The sequence below is a fragment of the Crinia signifera genome, chromosome 1 (assembly GCF_055691185.1).
Source record: "Crinia signifera chromosome 1, ASM5569118v1, whole genome shotgun sequence".
Taxonomy (NCBI): Eukaryota; Metazoa; Chordata; class Amphibia; order Anura; family Myobatrachidae; genus Crinia; species Crinia signifera.
This window is the reverse complement of record NC_139217.1, coordinates 29,050,876-29,069,163: the sequence shown is the minus strand read 5'-3', so window position 1 is coordinate 29,069,163 and position 18,288 is coordinate 29,050,876. Positions and strand designations below refer to the sequence as shown.

The following is an 18,288-nucleotide window of genomic DNA, read 5'->3' as shown; positions in this document are numbered from 1 at the left end:
TCCAACAGATACTAAAACTTATGGAAACGTCTGAACAAGCCTGGAAGGCAGAACTTAAACTTTAAAAAAAGTTGGGTACTTGTGTATTAGCACGGCGCTCACGATGTATGCGATGCAATGGTATACGATTTTTTATTGTACAAGCACTCTGATAGGTCCTTACAATGTGAAATGCCCCCCATTGTCAATGCCACCCCCAGTACCAATGCCAACCCGAAGCGTGGCGAGCGCAGTGAGCCCGCGCGGGGTGGCAGTATGCATCCTCTGACCTTTTCATACCACCACTATCCACGTCGGCGTGGAGTTGATTTTAGATAGTGAGGCGAGCGCAGTGAGCCCGAAGCGTGGCAAGCGAAGCGAGCCCCGCGAGGGTACAGGGATTACTTTACATGTATTCCGCGTCCATTCGCCACGCTTCGGGCTCGGTGGCTCGCTGCGTTCGCCACACTATCTAAAATCAACTCCACGCCGACGTGGATAGTGGGGGTATAAAAAGGTCGTAGGACGCGTACCGCTGCGCTCGCCACGCTTCGGGTTGGCATTGATAGTGGGGGTCGCGTTGACAATGGGGGGGCATTTTACATTATATCAGGGTGCATGTACAATTAACTGCCATTTGCTGGCATGCGATGCGATATTTAATGGTACATTTGGGCATTTTCACGCAGAAATCGCATACCCTATTTAGTGGTATACGATGCGATGGGCCCCATGATAATACACAAGTACCAAAATTTGTTATAAATTATGAGAAGCAGGGATAGGCGCCAAAGGAGGTCACATTAATGAAAGCAGAACTTAATCTGAAATGTATGCTCTAGTATTAATTATATATTTTTAGAATGTTTCCTTATTGCTCTACATTCTTTTAATTCCAAATATTTTCCTTGGTCAAAGACTTTGTACGCTGGTGTACTCTTGGACACAACATTGCCGGGATCCAGATGATCAGTCAACAGTGTCTAGGACTACATTATACGGCCAACATTGGCTTTCCTAAAATCCATTGTTTTTGTACTATTGCTTTACAATTCACGTGGACTACCACTAGAAATAGCAGTATGCCAAGCGCAGCAGTAGCGGAGCGGGGCACCTGGCCAGAAGAATGGTGAGCGAAACAAGTCATGCTAGGGGTCCAGGTACACTAATTGAGGTTCCAAGTGGTGAAATCTATAAATTGACACCATAAAACGTAAAAAAAAAAAAAAAACGAATTTCTGTTCTGGATCTTGTTGTTATTTTTTTATGTGAACATTATTTTACTATTTGGTAAAGAATGAAACAAATAAAAATAGCAATAATCACATACATTTTATTTATATACAAAAAATACAAAGTATACAATAAAAAAAATGAAATGTACTAAATTGGATTAGAATGCAGTAAATTAGGTAGCTTTTTTAGAAAATAAATATTTTGGTGCATCTCATAGAAAGGTGCTATTCTTAATAGCTCCTGTTTTGTTATGGAAAAGACGCACATCATTATACCATCCATAAATATGTAACTCAATAACCACTAGCATTCATTCTGGAACCCCGTCACCTTGTAATATCCTTGTGGTTCCTCTTGCCTGGCTGGGGTTTCCCTCTCTGATGTGGTGTTTCTACCACAGTCTGGTTTGTGTCTTAGCACTGAGATAAAGCCCAGACTGTGCAAAAAGTACCACAGCGGAGATCGACAACCCAGACAGGAAGGTGGAACTGCAAGGATTACACACGGTGCAGGGTTGTAGAATGGACAAGAACACATGTTCTTGATTTAAGCTTGTATTTTTTAGAGGAAGAATACTGTTAAATTCTCGTAGACGTCGCACAGCTGACATTATTCATATTGTACGGAGCCAAAGATTTTGTAGTGTAGATAGGCAAGCTGCTCAGACTGTGTACGCTTGGTAAGAGGATACCACTCCCAGTATGGCAGTTCCACCACTACATATCCCAGTTTCCGCAACTGCCGCCTTTTCATGCTGTGAAGACCCAACAGGCGTTTCATTCCATAGCAGTAATGATTGCGGTTTGTTACTTGAATTGCCAGCTTAAGAGTGTCCTTACGGCACAAATACGGTTGATCTACATTTTCCCCCGGGCTCACCTTCTGCAATAAATTGTCCGTAATTAGAACACCATTGCGTTTCTGTAGTTCATGAATGGGGACATCTGCTGAAGGATCATCACTGCTTTCAGAGTTTTGTTTTGAGTTTATATCCAGCAACTGATTGACGAGGCCATCGGTGACATTGTGGCGGCAGGGCTTTGGTTGAGGTTGACCACTTGAAAGGACACCGGCATTTATAGCGATAGGCTTGTTGTGGATATCCAAGTGGACCTCCAGATCTTTGGATCTGGTATGAGGCAAAATCATGTGGTTCTTTACAAATTCTGGCCCGCCCAACATAATTTCCAACAAGGAGGCAGCTTTGAGGAACTCAGCCTTCAAGTATATGTCCTGGTTGGACAAATTCAGCAGCATTTCGGTTACTTCTTTTTGGAGCTCTGGTAGAAGGGTTACACCTTTGTATTGGGGACACTCAATTTGTACACTGCCAGCTATAGTAAAAAGATCCTTCTTAAGTTCGAACACACTTATTTTAGTAGAACGTGCAATAAACTTCTCGCTTAAGGCCAGTTCAATGAGATCCAATGGGAACCGTTCACAGAAGGCTAGGGCCATCAAGCAAGTGAGAAAGTGCTCCGGAAATACCTCAAATTCCATCAGATTCTTGCGGATTTCGTTGACCAAAACGGGGTAAAACGTATCAGCGTTAGATGGTTCATAGGTCAGAATGCCAAAAGCCCAGAGGAACTTGGCAAGGTCTTTACTGCGGCAGTAGGACACACGGCTTGGGATAGCTAAGGCAACGGCATCCATGAGGTCCTCATTCATGATATGCATTGAAGCAAAGGACAGGGTGATATGCATGATACCCTGAATGCCCATTTCGGGTATGCGTTTAGGAACAACCCTCCCAACTTGTCGGAAAAAGTCTATATGGTCTACACGGGTAAATCTGAACATTTTGAGGACATTGACCAAGGAGTAACTGCTGATGTCTTCCATATTTTCTATAATTTTATCCCCAAATTTTCTCATGAGGTACTCGGACAACCCATTACCAGTCTTGAAATATCCTAGGCAAATAGCACCAATTTCTTCAACATTAATGGAATTAAGGTAACGTAAGACCATGGAGTCCAGTTTCTCCAACAACTCTTTAGGGACTTGCCTCCCTTCTCCAATAATATATATGAGTTGTGTTACCTGAGCTAAATCTAGGTCCATACAATGTAACTGCATGTAGCTGTACAGGTTGTCCAAGAACGTAGGGACACTACAACTGAGACACCTCCACGTGTCTGCCACGCGCAACAGCTCGCTGGTAGATAGTTTCCACACCCGACGACTAAACTCTAGCTCATAATCTTTCAGCATAGTCTGTTTTGGGGGGATCTTGAGCCGGACAAAGGCATCAAGCATGCGTATGAGCTCTGCGTTGGTGCAGAGGTGAAGTTTTTCAGTGCTGCAGCGGCAGAGAACGTCAAATTTTTTATTGACTTTTAGCGCCCCAATTTGCCTTTTAGGTAAATAACTTAGCTTCTCCCAAAAATCCGCTATTTTGCTGGTGGCTAGATTATCGCCAAGAGCCACCTCCTCCAGAATGCTCGAAAGCTCCTGAGTGGAAGTGTCCGTTGGATGATCGGCACTGTAACATAACGATTTGTATTCCGGTCGACACTGTTGGAAAAACCTTGGATCTGCCAAAGTGTCAAATGATTCCTGTTTTCTTATCCGGTTTTCTGCAAATGAGTCTAGCAGTTTTGTTTCTGGTGTTTTCCTAGTACCCACTAATATTTGCTTTTTACTTTTAGGCCAGATCTGGGATCTAGCGGTGGAGTATTGTATTTTAGTGTCACCGTCTACTGTTGCTTTTGGGTTGTCAGTTTCTGTAGAGTAAGCGTTGGGGTTGTAGAGATCCGGACTATCTTTAAGGTCTACCACATAGCGGTTGGCTTTTTTGAAACGAGCAGAAGTCTTTGCCCTTTGTATAGCAGTAGGTCGTCCATCTGGGGCCTTAGTACTTGTCCACCTAGCAAAGGACGCAAAAGTGGCTGCCCGACAAACACCTACTTGTAGTCTTCGATATATCGCACTGGTCATAGATCTTGCGGTAGCCATGGGTCTCGCAGTGCCAAGTCAGACGAGTGTCCGAGTACTGAAAAAAGGGCAGACGAAGAATGAAGATGAGTGTCTTCCATCGATATAACCAATAAGGTCTTAACTGTACAGAAATATAATCGGATTTAAAGGGACACACATAAAAAGGGACCAGCCATGTGAGCTGCCATAGGAAGAGGGCAACACTGTACTCATCGCTACACAGCTCGATGAATATGCTTTCTTCACAGTGTGGCTTCTTAATAAATTCTCCGAAAGTCCCACGATACAACTGCAAACTAGGTCATATTCTTGGTTGCTTATGTTAAGCCATTTCTACAGTCACTGAATTTTACGAGGTACAGGTACTGTGTGACTGCTGAATATTGCAGGGAAGAAACAATCTTCTAATGTAACATAGACAATCAAATCTATCCCCTGACTGTGTCTGTAGGTAATGCCACGTCGGTTTTCATACATGCCCCTGCAAGTGTTCTCTCAGGTCCCTGGCGTCAGTCACTGGCACAGGATTCATCACAGGCACCCGTATCAGGAGAGTCTAGCAATGTGCAGAACTTTTTATTTCAAGACTAATATATATTATACACAGCTGTCTGCTTTGTTGTCTATCAGATTGCGGCCTGTATCTCAATACAGACCACACTGTGCTATAAGGACCACAGCAGAGAGCAACACCACAGGCAGTGTAGTGGAACTGGTCAGTTTTTGAAAGGTGTGTTAGAATGAAAACTATAATTAATATGGAGGCGGGCAGGGGGCATACATGCGTGTTTCCTGGGCGCACCAACCAAAATGCTGGGTGTCCCCATGCAATCACCTGCCTTCCGGAGGCAGGTGGTTAACATCACAGGAGATCAGCCGGCAATCCCGTTTTCGGAGCAGGAGGCAGCAAGTCTAAGTCAGCCCAGACTGACAGATTTGCGAGCACGGTGGAAATCATTCGATGGTCGGCGACCATCGAATAATTTCAGCCCCGCACGCTATGCAAAACATCCACTGGCAGTGTGGCGGAGATATTCGCAAGGCGGCAGTGGGGCGGCCAATCGTACGCCTAGTGGGCAGTGTTAGAAGGCTTGCTAAGCAGCGACCCCTAAAATGAAGAGTCTCTTATAATTCTGTAAACGGTTTCAAAGGAACCATCAGTTTTTAGAATTCATCATCCAAACTGCACCGTACCCTCTTTGTGGATATCCACATAAAATCGTACATTTACAGGGGGAAAAACTGGCGCATTTATTTGAATGTTATACTTGAGGTGCGCTGTTCTAAGACTTTACATGGATATAGCCCAATCCTCCCCTCATAAATCCCATTGGTCTCTGAACATGTTCTTTATTAAATTTGTAAAAAAATGCAGAATTATTCCGAAGTCATAATTTAGCCCCGCATATCAATGGATGATAAAACGGACTGATGATAAAAATGATGTAATCACCTTGGCATTTAGTTGGTCTGAACTCTGACCCTTACCACCAGTGTCGAAACTTCCAGAAAGTTCAGGCAAAACAAACACATCTCCAGGGGCAGGGGGGTCCTCCCGCAGCTGCAGGGTTTTGGTATTCGAATAAGGGACAGAAAATGGCATACAGCGATTTCTATAGATTCCCCCTCCCCCACCCCCAAAACACACACACACACACACACACAGGGAGCCGCAGAGGCCTTTGGAGACCCCTGGAAATATGGATATTTTTTTTCTTGCATCTTGGTGTTTTCAGCTCCGAAAACCATGCAACCAATTTTCTTTTTAAAATAGAGACCGCAGGCATCTGCAGCACACATACTCGCAGTTATCCAAAATTGGCCAAAGGTAAGCAAGATTTTTTTTTCCTTGCTAAAACTTGTGCCCAAATGAATTCCCCTCAGTCTCCACGCAATCCTGTTATTTCTCATGCTTACCATACCACCTGAAATTCCTGATAAACATCCAGTAGTAACCCCACAGCTTTATCCACAACCAAACATGTATATCAGAGAGGAAAGGAAAAAGGGACAGAGAGATGTACAGACCTCAGGGAGAAAATCTTCTATAGAATCAATAGTGAGCGTGGCCTAAAAGGTACAATAGAATGTAAACATAAACAGCAAATAAAACCATATAAAAAGGTAATCTATATAACAAAATGAAGAGCTGATAACAAATTGCATTGGTGAGCGAATATGAACATTGGACCTAATGTGCACAGCATGCACCTACCTCAGCTCCCTAAACAAATACAATATAATTTCAACAGCCCCCCTTTCATAAAGACTAAAAACACAATCCAGGCATGAGACTAAACAGTGACATTCACAGTTGGAGCTATAAGAGAGAGAGAGCGCAATGGGGATGAAGAGAGAGAGAGGTAGAGAGAGCCATGGGGGGAGGTGAAAAAAGAGAGCGCGCCCCAGGGGGGGGGGGGGGGGGGGGGAGTGGAGAGAGAGCGCGCCCCAGGGGGGGGGGGTGTGTGGAGAGAGAGCGCGCCCCAGGGGGAGGGGGTGTGGAGAGAGAGCGCGCCCCAGGGGGAGGGGGTGTGGAGAGAGAGCGCGCCCCAGGGGGAGGGGGGAGTGGAGAGAAAGCGAGCCACGGGGAGGGGTGGAGAGGAGAGAAAGCGAGCCACGGGGAGGGGTGGAGAGGAGAGAAAGCGAGCCACGGGGAGGGGTGGAGAGGAGAGAAAGCGAGCCACGGGGTGGGGTGGAGAGGAGAGAAAGCGAGCCACGGGGAGGGGTGGAGAGAGAGAGAAAGCGAGCCACGGGGAGGGGTGGAGAGAGAGAGAAAGCGAGCCACGGGGAGGGGTGGAGAGAGAGAGAAAGCGAGCCACGGGGAGGAGTGGAGAGAGAGAGAGAAAGCGAGCCACGGGGAGGAGTGGAGAGAGAGAGAGAGAAAGCGAGCCACGGGGAGGAGTGGAGAGAGAGAGAGAGAAAGCGAGCCACGGGGAGGAGTGGAGAGAGAGAGAGAGAAAGCGAGCCACGGGGAGGAGTGGAGAGAGAGAGAGAGAAAGCGAGCCACGGGGAGGAGTGGAGAGAGAGAGAGAGAGAAAGCGAGCCACGGGGAGGAGTGGAGAGAGAGAGAAAGCGAGCCACGGGGAGGAGTGGAGAGAGAGAGAAAGCGAGCCACGGGGAGGAGTGGAGAGAGAGAGAGAGAAAGAGAGCCACGGGGAGGAGTGGAGAGAGAGAGAGAGAGAGAGAGAAAGCGAGCCACGGGGAGGAGTGGAGAGAGAGAGAGAGAAAGCGAGCCACGGGGAGGAGTGGAGAGAGAGAGAGAGAGAAAGCGAGCCACGGGGAGGAGTGGAGAGAGAGAGAGAGAGAAAGCGAGCCACGGGGAGGAGTTGAGAGAGAGAGAGAGAAAGCGAGCCACGGGGAGGAGTGGAGAGAGAGAGAGAGAGAGAAAGCGAGCCACGGGGAGGAGTGGAGAGAGAGAGAGAGAAAGCGAGCCACGGGGAGGAGTGGAGAGAGAGAGAGAGAAAGCGAGCCACGGGGAGGAGTGGAGAGAGAGAGAGAGAGAGAGAAAGCGAGCCACGGGGAGGAGTGGAGAGAGAGAGAGAGAAAGCGAGCCACGGGGAGGAGTGGAGAGAGAGAGAGAAAGCGAGCCACGGGGAGGAGTGGAGAGAGAGAGCCACGGGGAGGAGTGGAGAGAGAGAGAGAGCCACGGGGAGGAGTGGAGAGAGAGAGAGAGAGAGAGCCACAGGGAGGAGTGGAGAGAGAGAAAGCGAGCCACAGGGAGGAGTGGAGAGAGAGAAAGCGAGCCACAGGGAGGAGTGGAGAGAGAGAAAGCGAGCCACAGGGAGGAGTGGAGAGAGAGAAAGCGAGCCACAGGGAGGAGTGGAGAGAGAGAAAGCGAGCCACAGGGAGGAGTGGAGAGAGAGAGAAAGCGAGCCACAGGGAGGAGTGGAGAGAGAGAGAAAGCGAGCCACAGGGAGGAGTGGAGAGAGAGAGAAAGCGAGCCACAGGGAGGAGTGGAGAGAGAGAGAGAGAAAGCGAGCCACAGGGAGGAGTGGAGAGAGAGAGAAAGCGAGCCACAGGGAGGAGTGGAGAGAGAGAAAGCGAGCCACGGGGAGGAGTGGAGAGAGAGAGAAAGCGAGCCACGGGGAGGAGTGGAGAGAGAGAAAGCGAGCCACGGGGAGGAGTGGAGAGAGAGAGAGAGAGCCACGGGGAGGAGTGGAGAGAGAGAAAGCGAGCCACGGGGAGGAGTGGAGAGAGAGAAAGCGAGCCACGGGGAGGAGTGGAGAGAGAGAAAGCGAGCCACGGGGAGGAGTGGAGAGAGAGAAAGCGAGCCACGGGGAGGAGTGGAGAGAGAGAAAGCGAGCCACGGGGAGGAGTGGAGAGAGAGAAAGCGAGCCACGGGGAGGAGTGGAGAGAGAGCCACGGGGAGGAGTGGAGAGAGAGCCACGGGAGGAGTGGAGAGAGAGCCACGGGGAGGAGTGGAGAGAGAGCCACGGGGAGGATTGGAGAGAGAGCCACGGGGAGGAGTGGAGAGAGAGCCACGGGGAGGAGTGGAGAGAGAGCCACGGGGAGGAGTGGAGAGAGAGAAAGCGAGCCACGGGGAGGAGTGGAGAGAGAGAAAGCGAGCCACGGGGAGGAGTGGAGAGAGAGAAAGGAGAGAGAAAGGAGAGAGAAAGCGAGCCACAGGGAGGAGAGGAGAGAGAGAGAGAGCCACGGGGGGAGTGGAGAGAGAGAGAGCCACAGGGAGGAGTGGAGAGAGAGAGAGAGCCACAGGGAGGAGTGGAGAGAGAGAGAGAGCCACGGGGGGAGTGGAGAGAGAGAGAGAGAGACACGGGGGGAGTGGAGAGAGAGCCATGGGGGAGTGGAGAGCGAGCGAGCCATGGGGGAGTGGAGAGCGAGCGAGCCATGGGGGAGTGGAGAGCGAGCGAGCCATGGGGGAGTGGAGAGCGAGCGAGCCATGGGGGAGTGGAGAGCGAGCGAGCCATGGGGGAGTGGAGAGCGAGCGAGCCATGGGGGAGTGGAGAGCGAGCGAGCCATGGGGGAGTGGAGAGCGAGCGAGCCATGGGGGAGTGGAGAGCGAGCGAGCCATGGGAGAGTGGAGAGCGAGCGAGCCATGGGGGAGTGGAGAGCGAGCGAGCCATGGGGGAGTGGAGAGCGAGCGAGCCATGGGGGAGTGGAGAGCGAGCGAGCCATGGGGGAGTGGAGAGCGAGCGAGCCATGGGGGAGTGGAGAGCGAGCGAGCCATGGGGGAGTGGAGAGCGAGCGAGCCATGGGGGAGTGGAGAGCGAGCGAGCCATGGGGGAGTGGAGAGCGAGCGAGCCATGGGGGAGTGGAGAGCGAGCGAGCCATGGGGGAGTGGAGAGCGAGCGAGCCATGGGGGAGTGGAGAGAGCCAGCCACGGGGAGAGTGGAGGGAGTGCAAGAGAGCCACGGGGGGGAGTGAAGAGAGTGCGAGAGCGCCATTGGGGGGAGTGAAGAGAGAGCGAGCCATGGGGGGGGAGTGAAGAGAGAGCCACGGGGGGGGAGTTTGAGGAGAGCGCGAGCCACGGGGGGTTGAAGAGAGAGCCACGGGGGGGTTTGAAGAGAGAGAGCCACGGGGGGGTTAAAGATAGAGAGCCACGGGGGGGTTAAAGATAGAGAGCCACGGGGGGAGTGAAGAGAGAGCGATCCATGGGGGGGAGTGAAGAGAGAGCGAGCCATGGGGGAGTGAAGAGAGAGAGAGCAACGGGGGAGTTTGAAGAGAGCGCGAGCCACGGGGGGGGGGTTTGAAGAGAGAGCGCCACGGGGGGGGGTTTGAAGAGAGAGAGCCACGGGGGGGTTTGAAGAGAGAGAGCCACAGGGGGTTGAAGATAGAGAGCGCCACAATGGTAGGGGTTAAAGAGAGAGAGCGCCACGGGGGGTTTGAAGAGAGCGAGCCATGGGGGGGGGGTTTGAAGAGAGCGAGCAATGGGGGGGGTTTGAAGAGAGAGACACAGGGGTGAAGAGAGAGAGACACAGGGGTGAAGAGAGAGAGACTTGGGGGTGAAAAGAGAGACGCGGGTAAAAAGAGAGAGAGTCACGGGGTGTAGAGAGCCAGGGGGGTGATGAAGAGTGCAAGACACGGGAGGGGGGGTGAAGACACGGGTGTGTGAATAGATGTAGACATGGGGGGCAAGAGAAGAGAGTGAGCAACAGAGGGGAAAAGAAGAGAGCAAGTCACTGGGGAGGGGGTAGAAGTGAACGAGCCACGAGCACGAAGTCACACATGGCACCACCTTCTCTATACCATCACCTCACTCCCCTCACGGAGGTATAAATTGCAGAGACTCTATTAATGACAAAATTGCTTTGTGGAGCACTCAATATGTGTCGGTAAATGATGTGGTTTTGTTAAGACGTAACTTTTAAACGCAATTATTTAAGATACGGGAGATAACACAGACAAACATAGTGGTAACTCAAAAAGGGGACATTTTTCATCTTTTTTTTTTTTTTTGCATGTTACATGCTTTAGAGAAAATATGTACACAATAAAGGTGCATGTAACCAACAAAATTATTAAAGTAAATCACGAGCCTGTAGATTGATGTGTGGTGAAAAATGATTGCGGTAACTATAAGGCAGATTTATTAAGCTCGGTGAAGTGATAAAGTTTTTATCACTGGCCAATCAGCTCCTAACTGTGAAGTTACAGGCTTGGTTTGAAAAATGACAGGTAGGAGCCGGTGATAAAAACCAGACACTTTATCACTTCACCGAGCTTAATAAATCTGCCCCTATGTGTTGTAATTTCACTGGATACATAACCCTTTCAATTTGCGAATATAGGACAAAGATTTGGCACCAACTGCTCCAAGATGACATATGGCGATATTGGTCAATCGTATGAAACCTCCTCGATACGACGTGGTGGATAAGAGAAAGCACCCTGTGACCAGATAAGAGGGCTATCTTACAGCAATATGAAGAGGATAGTAAGGAAAATAAGGCTCCTCCTCTGTCACACTGCACCTGCTCCTCCTGCCTACAGACATTGTAGCTGACTCTTTTTGAAGCTTGATACATCTGGCCCAATTTATTTTTTCCTAATTAAACCGGGGTAGATGTATGAAGCAGTGATAAGGTAGAAGTGATAAAGTGCTTGGTTCTTTATCACCAGCCAATCAGCTCCTAACTGTCCCTTTTAAACCCAGCCTTTAACTTAGAAGTCAGGAGCTGATTGGCAGGTGATAAAGAACCAGGCACTTTATCACTTCTCCTCCCTTATCACTGCTTCATACACCTACCCCACAGAGAGAATCCTGCAGAGAAAAGGCAGATTTCACCTACACCCTATTTGCCAATGCTGCTGCGGAAATACTTCAGAGTTCACGCTGCAGTGTGTGAGGTCTATTAGGAAATGGTGTTGGTACCGCTGCAATACGTGGCGATTCAAAGGCTGGGGCGTTTTCACTCTCCATTTTTTCACTTTCAAGCTTAGTACATCTGGCCCAGAATGAGAAGTATCACAGGATGATAAGCTGATCCATCGGTACAACTACAGGTGGCCAGAGAACAGTAGCCCACAGGCAGATATAGTGACGTAAAGGAACACAATGGCACTATGCCTCACAATTGTAGCATATGTAGTTACATGTACACACACTCACAGTACATTCAGCGTACAGACAGGTGTCAGGGAGTGTGACACCTAAATAATATACAGTGTACAGGTAGATAGAGACAGCAGGACAACTACAGAAAATAAGTATAGACTATAGGTTGACAGGGACTTTGACACCTATACAATATACAGTATATAGGTGAGCTAGGGCTCTGACACCTACAGAATATACAGTATATGGGTGGGAAGGGACCCAACACTTGTAGAATATATAGAATACAGAGATACAGGGAGCCCGACACCTACAGAATATTTAGGATACAGGCAGCGTGGTCCATGACACATTACATAAAAGCTATTAGAAGCCGGCTGGGTCCACAGCACTTATAGACTATACAATTTGTAGGCTGATTTATGCAGGCCATGTCCCTGAAACCAATATAGAGTATAGAGATGGGCAGGGTGCCTGGCACATAGCAGTATTCAGGCAGTGGCCTTGGAAAGCAAAGTATACAGTTGAGCAGCAGCACAGGCTTGCACAGCACACAGTATATGGTCTGGGGGCGGCCGTGGTACCCACAGCACAGAGGCTGGCAGGGGCCATGGCACCCACAGCACAGAGGCTGGCAGGGGCCATGGCACCCACAGCATACAGGCTAGCAGGGGCCCTGACACCCACAGTATATAGGCTGGCAGGGGCCCTGACACCCACAGTATATAGGCTGGCAGGGGCCCTGACACCCACAGTATATAGGCTGGCAGGGGCCCTGACACCCACAGTATATAGGCTGGCAGGGGCCCTGGCACCCACAGCATACAGTATATATGCTGGCAGGGGATATGGAGCCCACAGTGTATGTATGTATATATATATATATATATATATATATATATATATATATATATATATATACACACACTGGCAGGGGCCCTGACACCCACAGAACACAGTATATTGGCAGGTAGGGGCTCTGGCACCCACAGCACTTAGGCTGGCAGGGGCTCTGGCACCCTGACAACCACAGCATATAGCCTGCCAGGAACCCTGACACCCACAGCACACAGTAAATAGGCTGGCAGGGGCCCAGGTACCCACAGCACACAGTATATAGGCTGTCAGGTGCTCTGGCACCCACAGCACACAGTATATAGGCTGGCAGGGGCTCTGCCACCCACAGCACAAAGTGTATAGGCTGGCAGGGGCGCTGCTACCCACAGTAAACAGTATGTAGGCTGGCAGGGGCCCTGACACCTACAGCACACAGTATATAGGCTGGCAGTGGCTCTAGCACCCACAGCACACAGTATATAGGCTGGCAGGTGACCTTACACCCAAAACACACCGTATATAGGCTGGCAGGGGCCCTGGTACCCACAGCACACAGTATATAGGCTGGCAGGGGCCCTGGTACCCACAGCATACAGTATATAGGCTGGTAGGGGCTCTGGCACCAACAGCACACAGTATTTAGGATGGAAGGGGCCCTGGCACCCACAGCACACAGTATATAGGCTGGCAGGGGCCCTGGCACCCACAATATACAGTCTGGCAGCCGCCCTGGCACCTATAGAACACGGGCGTGCTGGGTCACACACTCTCTCCTCTCCCCGTACCTGCACTTAGAAGAGACACAAACCCCGGCACCGGCTGATGACGCAGGGAATGTCAGGCTGCCGATAAGGGGGCGTGTCCCGGAAAGGGAGGGGCGGGGACATATTGCCCCCACAGTGCCACGCTTCTCCTGCCAGTGAGTAGGCGGGGACGGCAGTGACGTCATGCGATCGCTTTCTTTCTAGCTGTGCCGCCTGGCGACCCGCCCCCTAACTGGCAAGCCCAGGCTTTAAGTGTCTTGTTACTCGATATCTTCACTACATATTAATATCCCTGTGCTATGTGTATTTGTCATACTATGTATGTATGTGCTATGTATGTATGTATGTAAGTATATGTATGTGTCATACTATGTATGTATGTGCTATGTATGTATGTATGTATGTATGTATGTATGTGCTATGTGTCATACTATGTCCTATGTCCTTCCTCAGCTGCACGCTGCACAGCTTGAAATGTTCTCAGTTGGGCAAAAATGACAGTTGGGAGTTGATAGGCTTGTGCATTATTTCCTCATAGTTGCCTACCCTCCTGCATTCTGCAGGAGGCTCCCTGACATAGCAGCAATCTCCCTCTCTCCTTCATTAGTCTAGAAATCTCCCTCATGTCACAAGCCCATATTACACTGTTACATCATAGTTACCTCCCCTCCTGCATTCTGCAGGAGACTCTGACATAGCAGCAATCTCCCTCTCTCCCTCATTAGTCTAGCAATCTCCCTCATGACACCTAGCCCACATTACACTGTTACATCATAGTTACCTCCCCTCCTGCATTCTGCAGGAGACTCCCTGACATAGCAGCAATCTCCCTCTCTCCCTCATTAGTCTAGCAATCTCCCTCATGTCACCTAGCCCACATTACACTGTTACATCATAGTTACCTCCCCTCCTGCATTCTGCAGGAGACTCCCTGACATAGCAGCAATCTCCCTCTCTCCCTCATTCGTCTAGCAATCTCCCTCATGTCCCCTAGCCCACATTACACTGTTACATCATAGTTACCTCCCCTCCTGCATTCTGCAGGAGACTCCCTGACATAGCAGCAATCTCCCTATCTCCCTCATTAGTCTAGCAATCTCCCTCATGTCACCTAGCCCACATTACACTGTTACATCATAGTTACCCCCCTCCTGCATTCTGCAGGAGACTCCCTGACATAGCAGCAATCTCCCTCTCTCCCTCATTAGTCTAGCAATCTCCCTCATGTCACCTAGCCCACTTTACACTGTTACATCATAGTTACCTCCCCTCCTGCATTCTGCAGGAGGCTCCCTGACATAGCAGCAATCTCCCTCTCTCCCTCATTAGTCTAGCAATCTCCCTCATGTCACCTAGCCTACATTACACTGTTACACCATAGTTACCTCCACTCCTGCATTCTGCAGGAGACTCCCTGACATAGCAGCAATCTCCCTCTCTCCCTTATTAGTCTAGAAATCTCCCTCATGTCACCTAGCCCACATTACAATATTACATTTTTTGTGAAAAAAGGAATGAGAGACAGATACATTTACATTGAATCATCAGCACCATTTCCCAGCACTTAACCAAGTATAGTATCTCTTACTAACTGCTTTGGGGCTCATCTACATTTGGGTATAAGTCATTTTACAAGATTCCTCTCAGATGTAGCAGTGCACACCCACGCTTCTAGGTGCCACGTTCACAATCTCTTTCATTGTAAAATTCTACCAACTTTAATCTCCCTGAAACTAGTTTTCAAAAGTAGGCAAGTATGTATTACCTTCCACTTTATCTCCACTTTATCTCTTCAACAGACTTAATAGACCTGCCCCCCTGTATTATACCTCCCAACATGGCCATTTCCAGCAGAGACATTGGGGTCTATGCACTAAGCCTTAGTTAGATAAAGTGCCAACCAACAAGCTCCCAACTATAATTTTTCAACCATAGGGGAAGATGTATTAAGCCTGGTGAAGAGATAAAGTGGAAGGAGATAACGCACCAGCCAATCAGCTCCAAACTGCCCCTTAGCTATGCCCCCTTTTTGGACCAGGTCCCAATTTAAAAACTATGAAAGTTGTCAGAAATGCCAGAACTGCCCTGACTTCCAGACCAGCCCAATGACCTTGGTGTCCATCCATGAGGAAGCCTGATGTCACAACGTTCACTGGGAAGACAGGCAGTGAGAGATTACAGCCCCCACATACTGTATGGTAAATAGGGTAAGAAATTTAACACCCCTTATGGTGCATGCAAAAAGGTCGACATGCAAAAAGGTCTACATGAAAAGAAGGTTGACATGAAAAAAGGTCGACATGGGGTTTTCCACTGTTTTTTTAGCCGACATGTGCTGACAGGCGGTATTTCATGCCCTACCATCCACTAGGGCGTGGAGGGAGAATAAAATAGTGTGCCGTGTACTTCAAACTGTGTCCATGTCGACTGTGTCGACATTCGGGTCAAAAAACTGTGAGAAACCCCATGTCGACCTTTTGACTGTCGACCTTTTTGCTTGTCAAACTAATGGTGTCGACCTAATGGTGTTCTATCTTTTTGCTGTAGATCCCTTGTCCCGGTTCCTTTCAGAGGGGGTTTCCAAATGTAATCCAAAATGTCCAAAATGCTGGTACACTAGGCATGTGCTGCAGCTCAGAATCTGCTTTATTGGCCAGGTATACTTGCGTATACTAGGAATTTGTTTTCGGTTTGCTGTGTAGCAGCCAGGTGGGTAACAAGTAAACAGAAGACAGTATAAATCATAAACAATATAAATAGGTGGGGGAACATGTACGGTCATACAGAAAGTTATTCCGAGGGGACACCATGTTAGATTATGTGCAAAGGGTTATGGTGCGACTAGACAGTGAGGTGTTCATGAGTGTCAACAGGTGAGGAGACATACTGTAAACATTTTAGGCTTCTGGTGGGAATAGCCCTGTAGCGTCTGCCTGATGGCAGCAGGTTAAACAAGCCATGGCCAGGACGTAGTTGGTCCTTGACTATCTTCGTTGCCCGCTTTTTTGCTCTGGACAGGTACAGGTCCTGGACAGAGGGAAGGTCCGCCCCGATTATCTTCTCCGCAGTTCTGACTACCTTTTGGAGTCTGCATTTGTCTCTCTCGCTGGCGGAGCCGTACCAGACCAGTATTGAGCACAGTACAGACTCCACAATTGCAGAGTAGAAGAGGAGCAGAAGCTTCTGTGGGATGTTCAACTTCCTCAGTTGCCTAAGGAAGAATAGCCTCTGCTGCGCTTTTCCAACAATAGTATCAGTGTTGGGCCCCCATTTAAGGTCCCGGGAGATTGTGGTTCCATACCTCCCAACAGTCCCGAAAACCGCGGGAATGTCCCAGTTTTCGGGGACATTCCCGCGTCCCTCCCACGGCCGGCAGTGTCCCGCGGCGAGGGGGGGCTGTTGGGAGTCCCCCCTGTCAGCTGCTGAGCAGCGGTGAATAAAAGCTGTGCGCATGCGCACAGCGTCTATTCCTGCAGCCAGGGGGCTTGGGGCATGGCTAGAGTCTTACAGAGCCTCTGGGTCATGCCCCAATAGCGTCAAAACAGGGAATTGTGCCACATGCCCAACATTTTCCGGCGCGCCTGCAGCGCACATACCTCAGTCCCGCCTCCGTCTTCCTAGGAACTTGAACTTTGCTCTGTTCCTTACACTACATGGTGTGGTGGTAGCTCTATTGATAATATTATATACCAGTGCTATTGTTGTAATAATTTAAGGCACCTGCTAAGTGGAGGGGGGCTTCCGGTCAACCAGAGCACCCCTCCCCCCCTATACAGCTATAACCACGCTCGTTGTTGCTACAATATGTCCACTAGAGCCCTTTGGCGCAGCAAGTCGCACCAATGGCGCGGAATCGCAATGCTGCGCTATCTGCTTGCTTAATGCTTTTCTATGAGCCGCATGTGCGATTTAGGCGCGTAAGCGTGGTGACGGCTGCGCCTCTTTCACCATGGATGTTGCACGTGGAAATTGGTGCGACGACATTGAGCGCGGCTATATATGCATGTGACCTGATGACTCTGCTCTGACAGGTGATCACAGATGTTTGATACTGATAGAACAGTTGGGTCGACAGAGCTAAGGTCAACACATGAAAAAGGTTGACACAAGCATTATGTTGACAATGGGAAGGTTGACAGTCAAAAAGTCGACATGAGTGTTAAACTTTTTTTTGACCCGATTACTGACATGGTCGACATGTACACCGTATTGGTCCATGTTCTGCGCTCGCCATGCTTTGGACACGGTGGCTCGCTGCGCTCGGCGCACTATTCTGTTCTCCCTCCACGCCCTAGTGGATGGTAGGGCATGAAATACCGCCTGCCGGCAGATGTCGGCTCAGAATGAGAGTGAAAAACTCATGTCGACCTTTTGACTGTCGACACTCCTACTGTGAACATAATGCATGTGTCGACATTTTGCCCCAGTCGACCTTAGCCATGTCGACCTTTTTCATGTGTCGACCAGGGGTTAAAGTAAGGCGGAACTGTGTTCCGTCAGTTCCACATTGGAGGCGGAACGGTTCCGCCTCCATCAGGTCACCTTGCCCCGCTGTGTCTGTCCCTGGCTGCTTTGCTAGACAGCCCGGGAGAGCGGTGGAAACCCGGCTGTTCCTCTTCTCCATCCATCGGCAACTCTGCGGCTATTAAAAAGGACGCGCCCCCGGAGTTCCACCACCTCACCAGGAAAACTTTAAGCACTGGTGTCGACGTAAGCTATGTTGACCTTCAGTGGACGAATGCACGTCGACCTTAATAGTACCAACCTAGCGACTGCATACCCTGTGTACGGTGCTACAGAACCCTTATGATGCCTCATTTAAAATACAAACAATTATTGTATATAAGGCTAAAGTATTATTTGATGTGTGTGTGTGTTTTGTGATATGTGAAGGCCTGCAGGCACCGATGCATGTACACATTATAGTAACACTAGCAGTTAGCTATCACAGCATACCCTGGCTTATTATCAGTCTCCCATCATGTTTGCATAATGTATTCATTATAATAATCGGTA

At 49.5% G+C, this 18,288-nt stretch overlaps 2 protein-coding genes across 2 annotated transcripts in view; both read right to left on the bottom strand.

Moving 5' to 3' along the window:
- UBOX5 (U-box domain containing 5) overlaps positions 1-13,432 on the bottom strand; it is a 28,220-nt gene extending 14,788 nt beyond the window's left edge. The window contains exon 1 of the mRNA XM_083183672.1: positions 13,294-13,432. The gene's annotated coding sequence lies outside the window, so the exon portion shown is untranslated. The remainder of the gene's footprint in view (positions 1-13,293) is intronic.
- On the bottom strand, positions 1,369-13,396 carry FASTKD5 (FAST kinase domains 5). The gene is made up of 2 exons (XM_083183538.1): positions 13,294-13,396; positions 1,369-4,213 (listed from the first exon to the last, which is right to left on the bottom strand). The coding sequence occupies exon 2, from the start codon at positions 4,174-4,176 to the stop codon at positions 1,825-1,827; it is 2,352 nt and encodes a 783-aa protein (XP_083039664.1). The 5' UTR covers positions 4,177-4,213; positions 13,294-13,396; the 3' UTR covers positions 1,369-1,824.
- Positions 13,433-18,288: the final 4,856 nt, after the last annotated feature.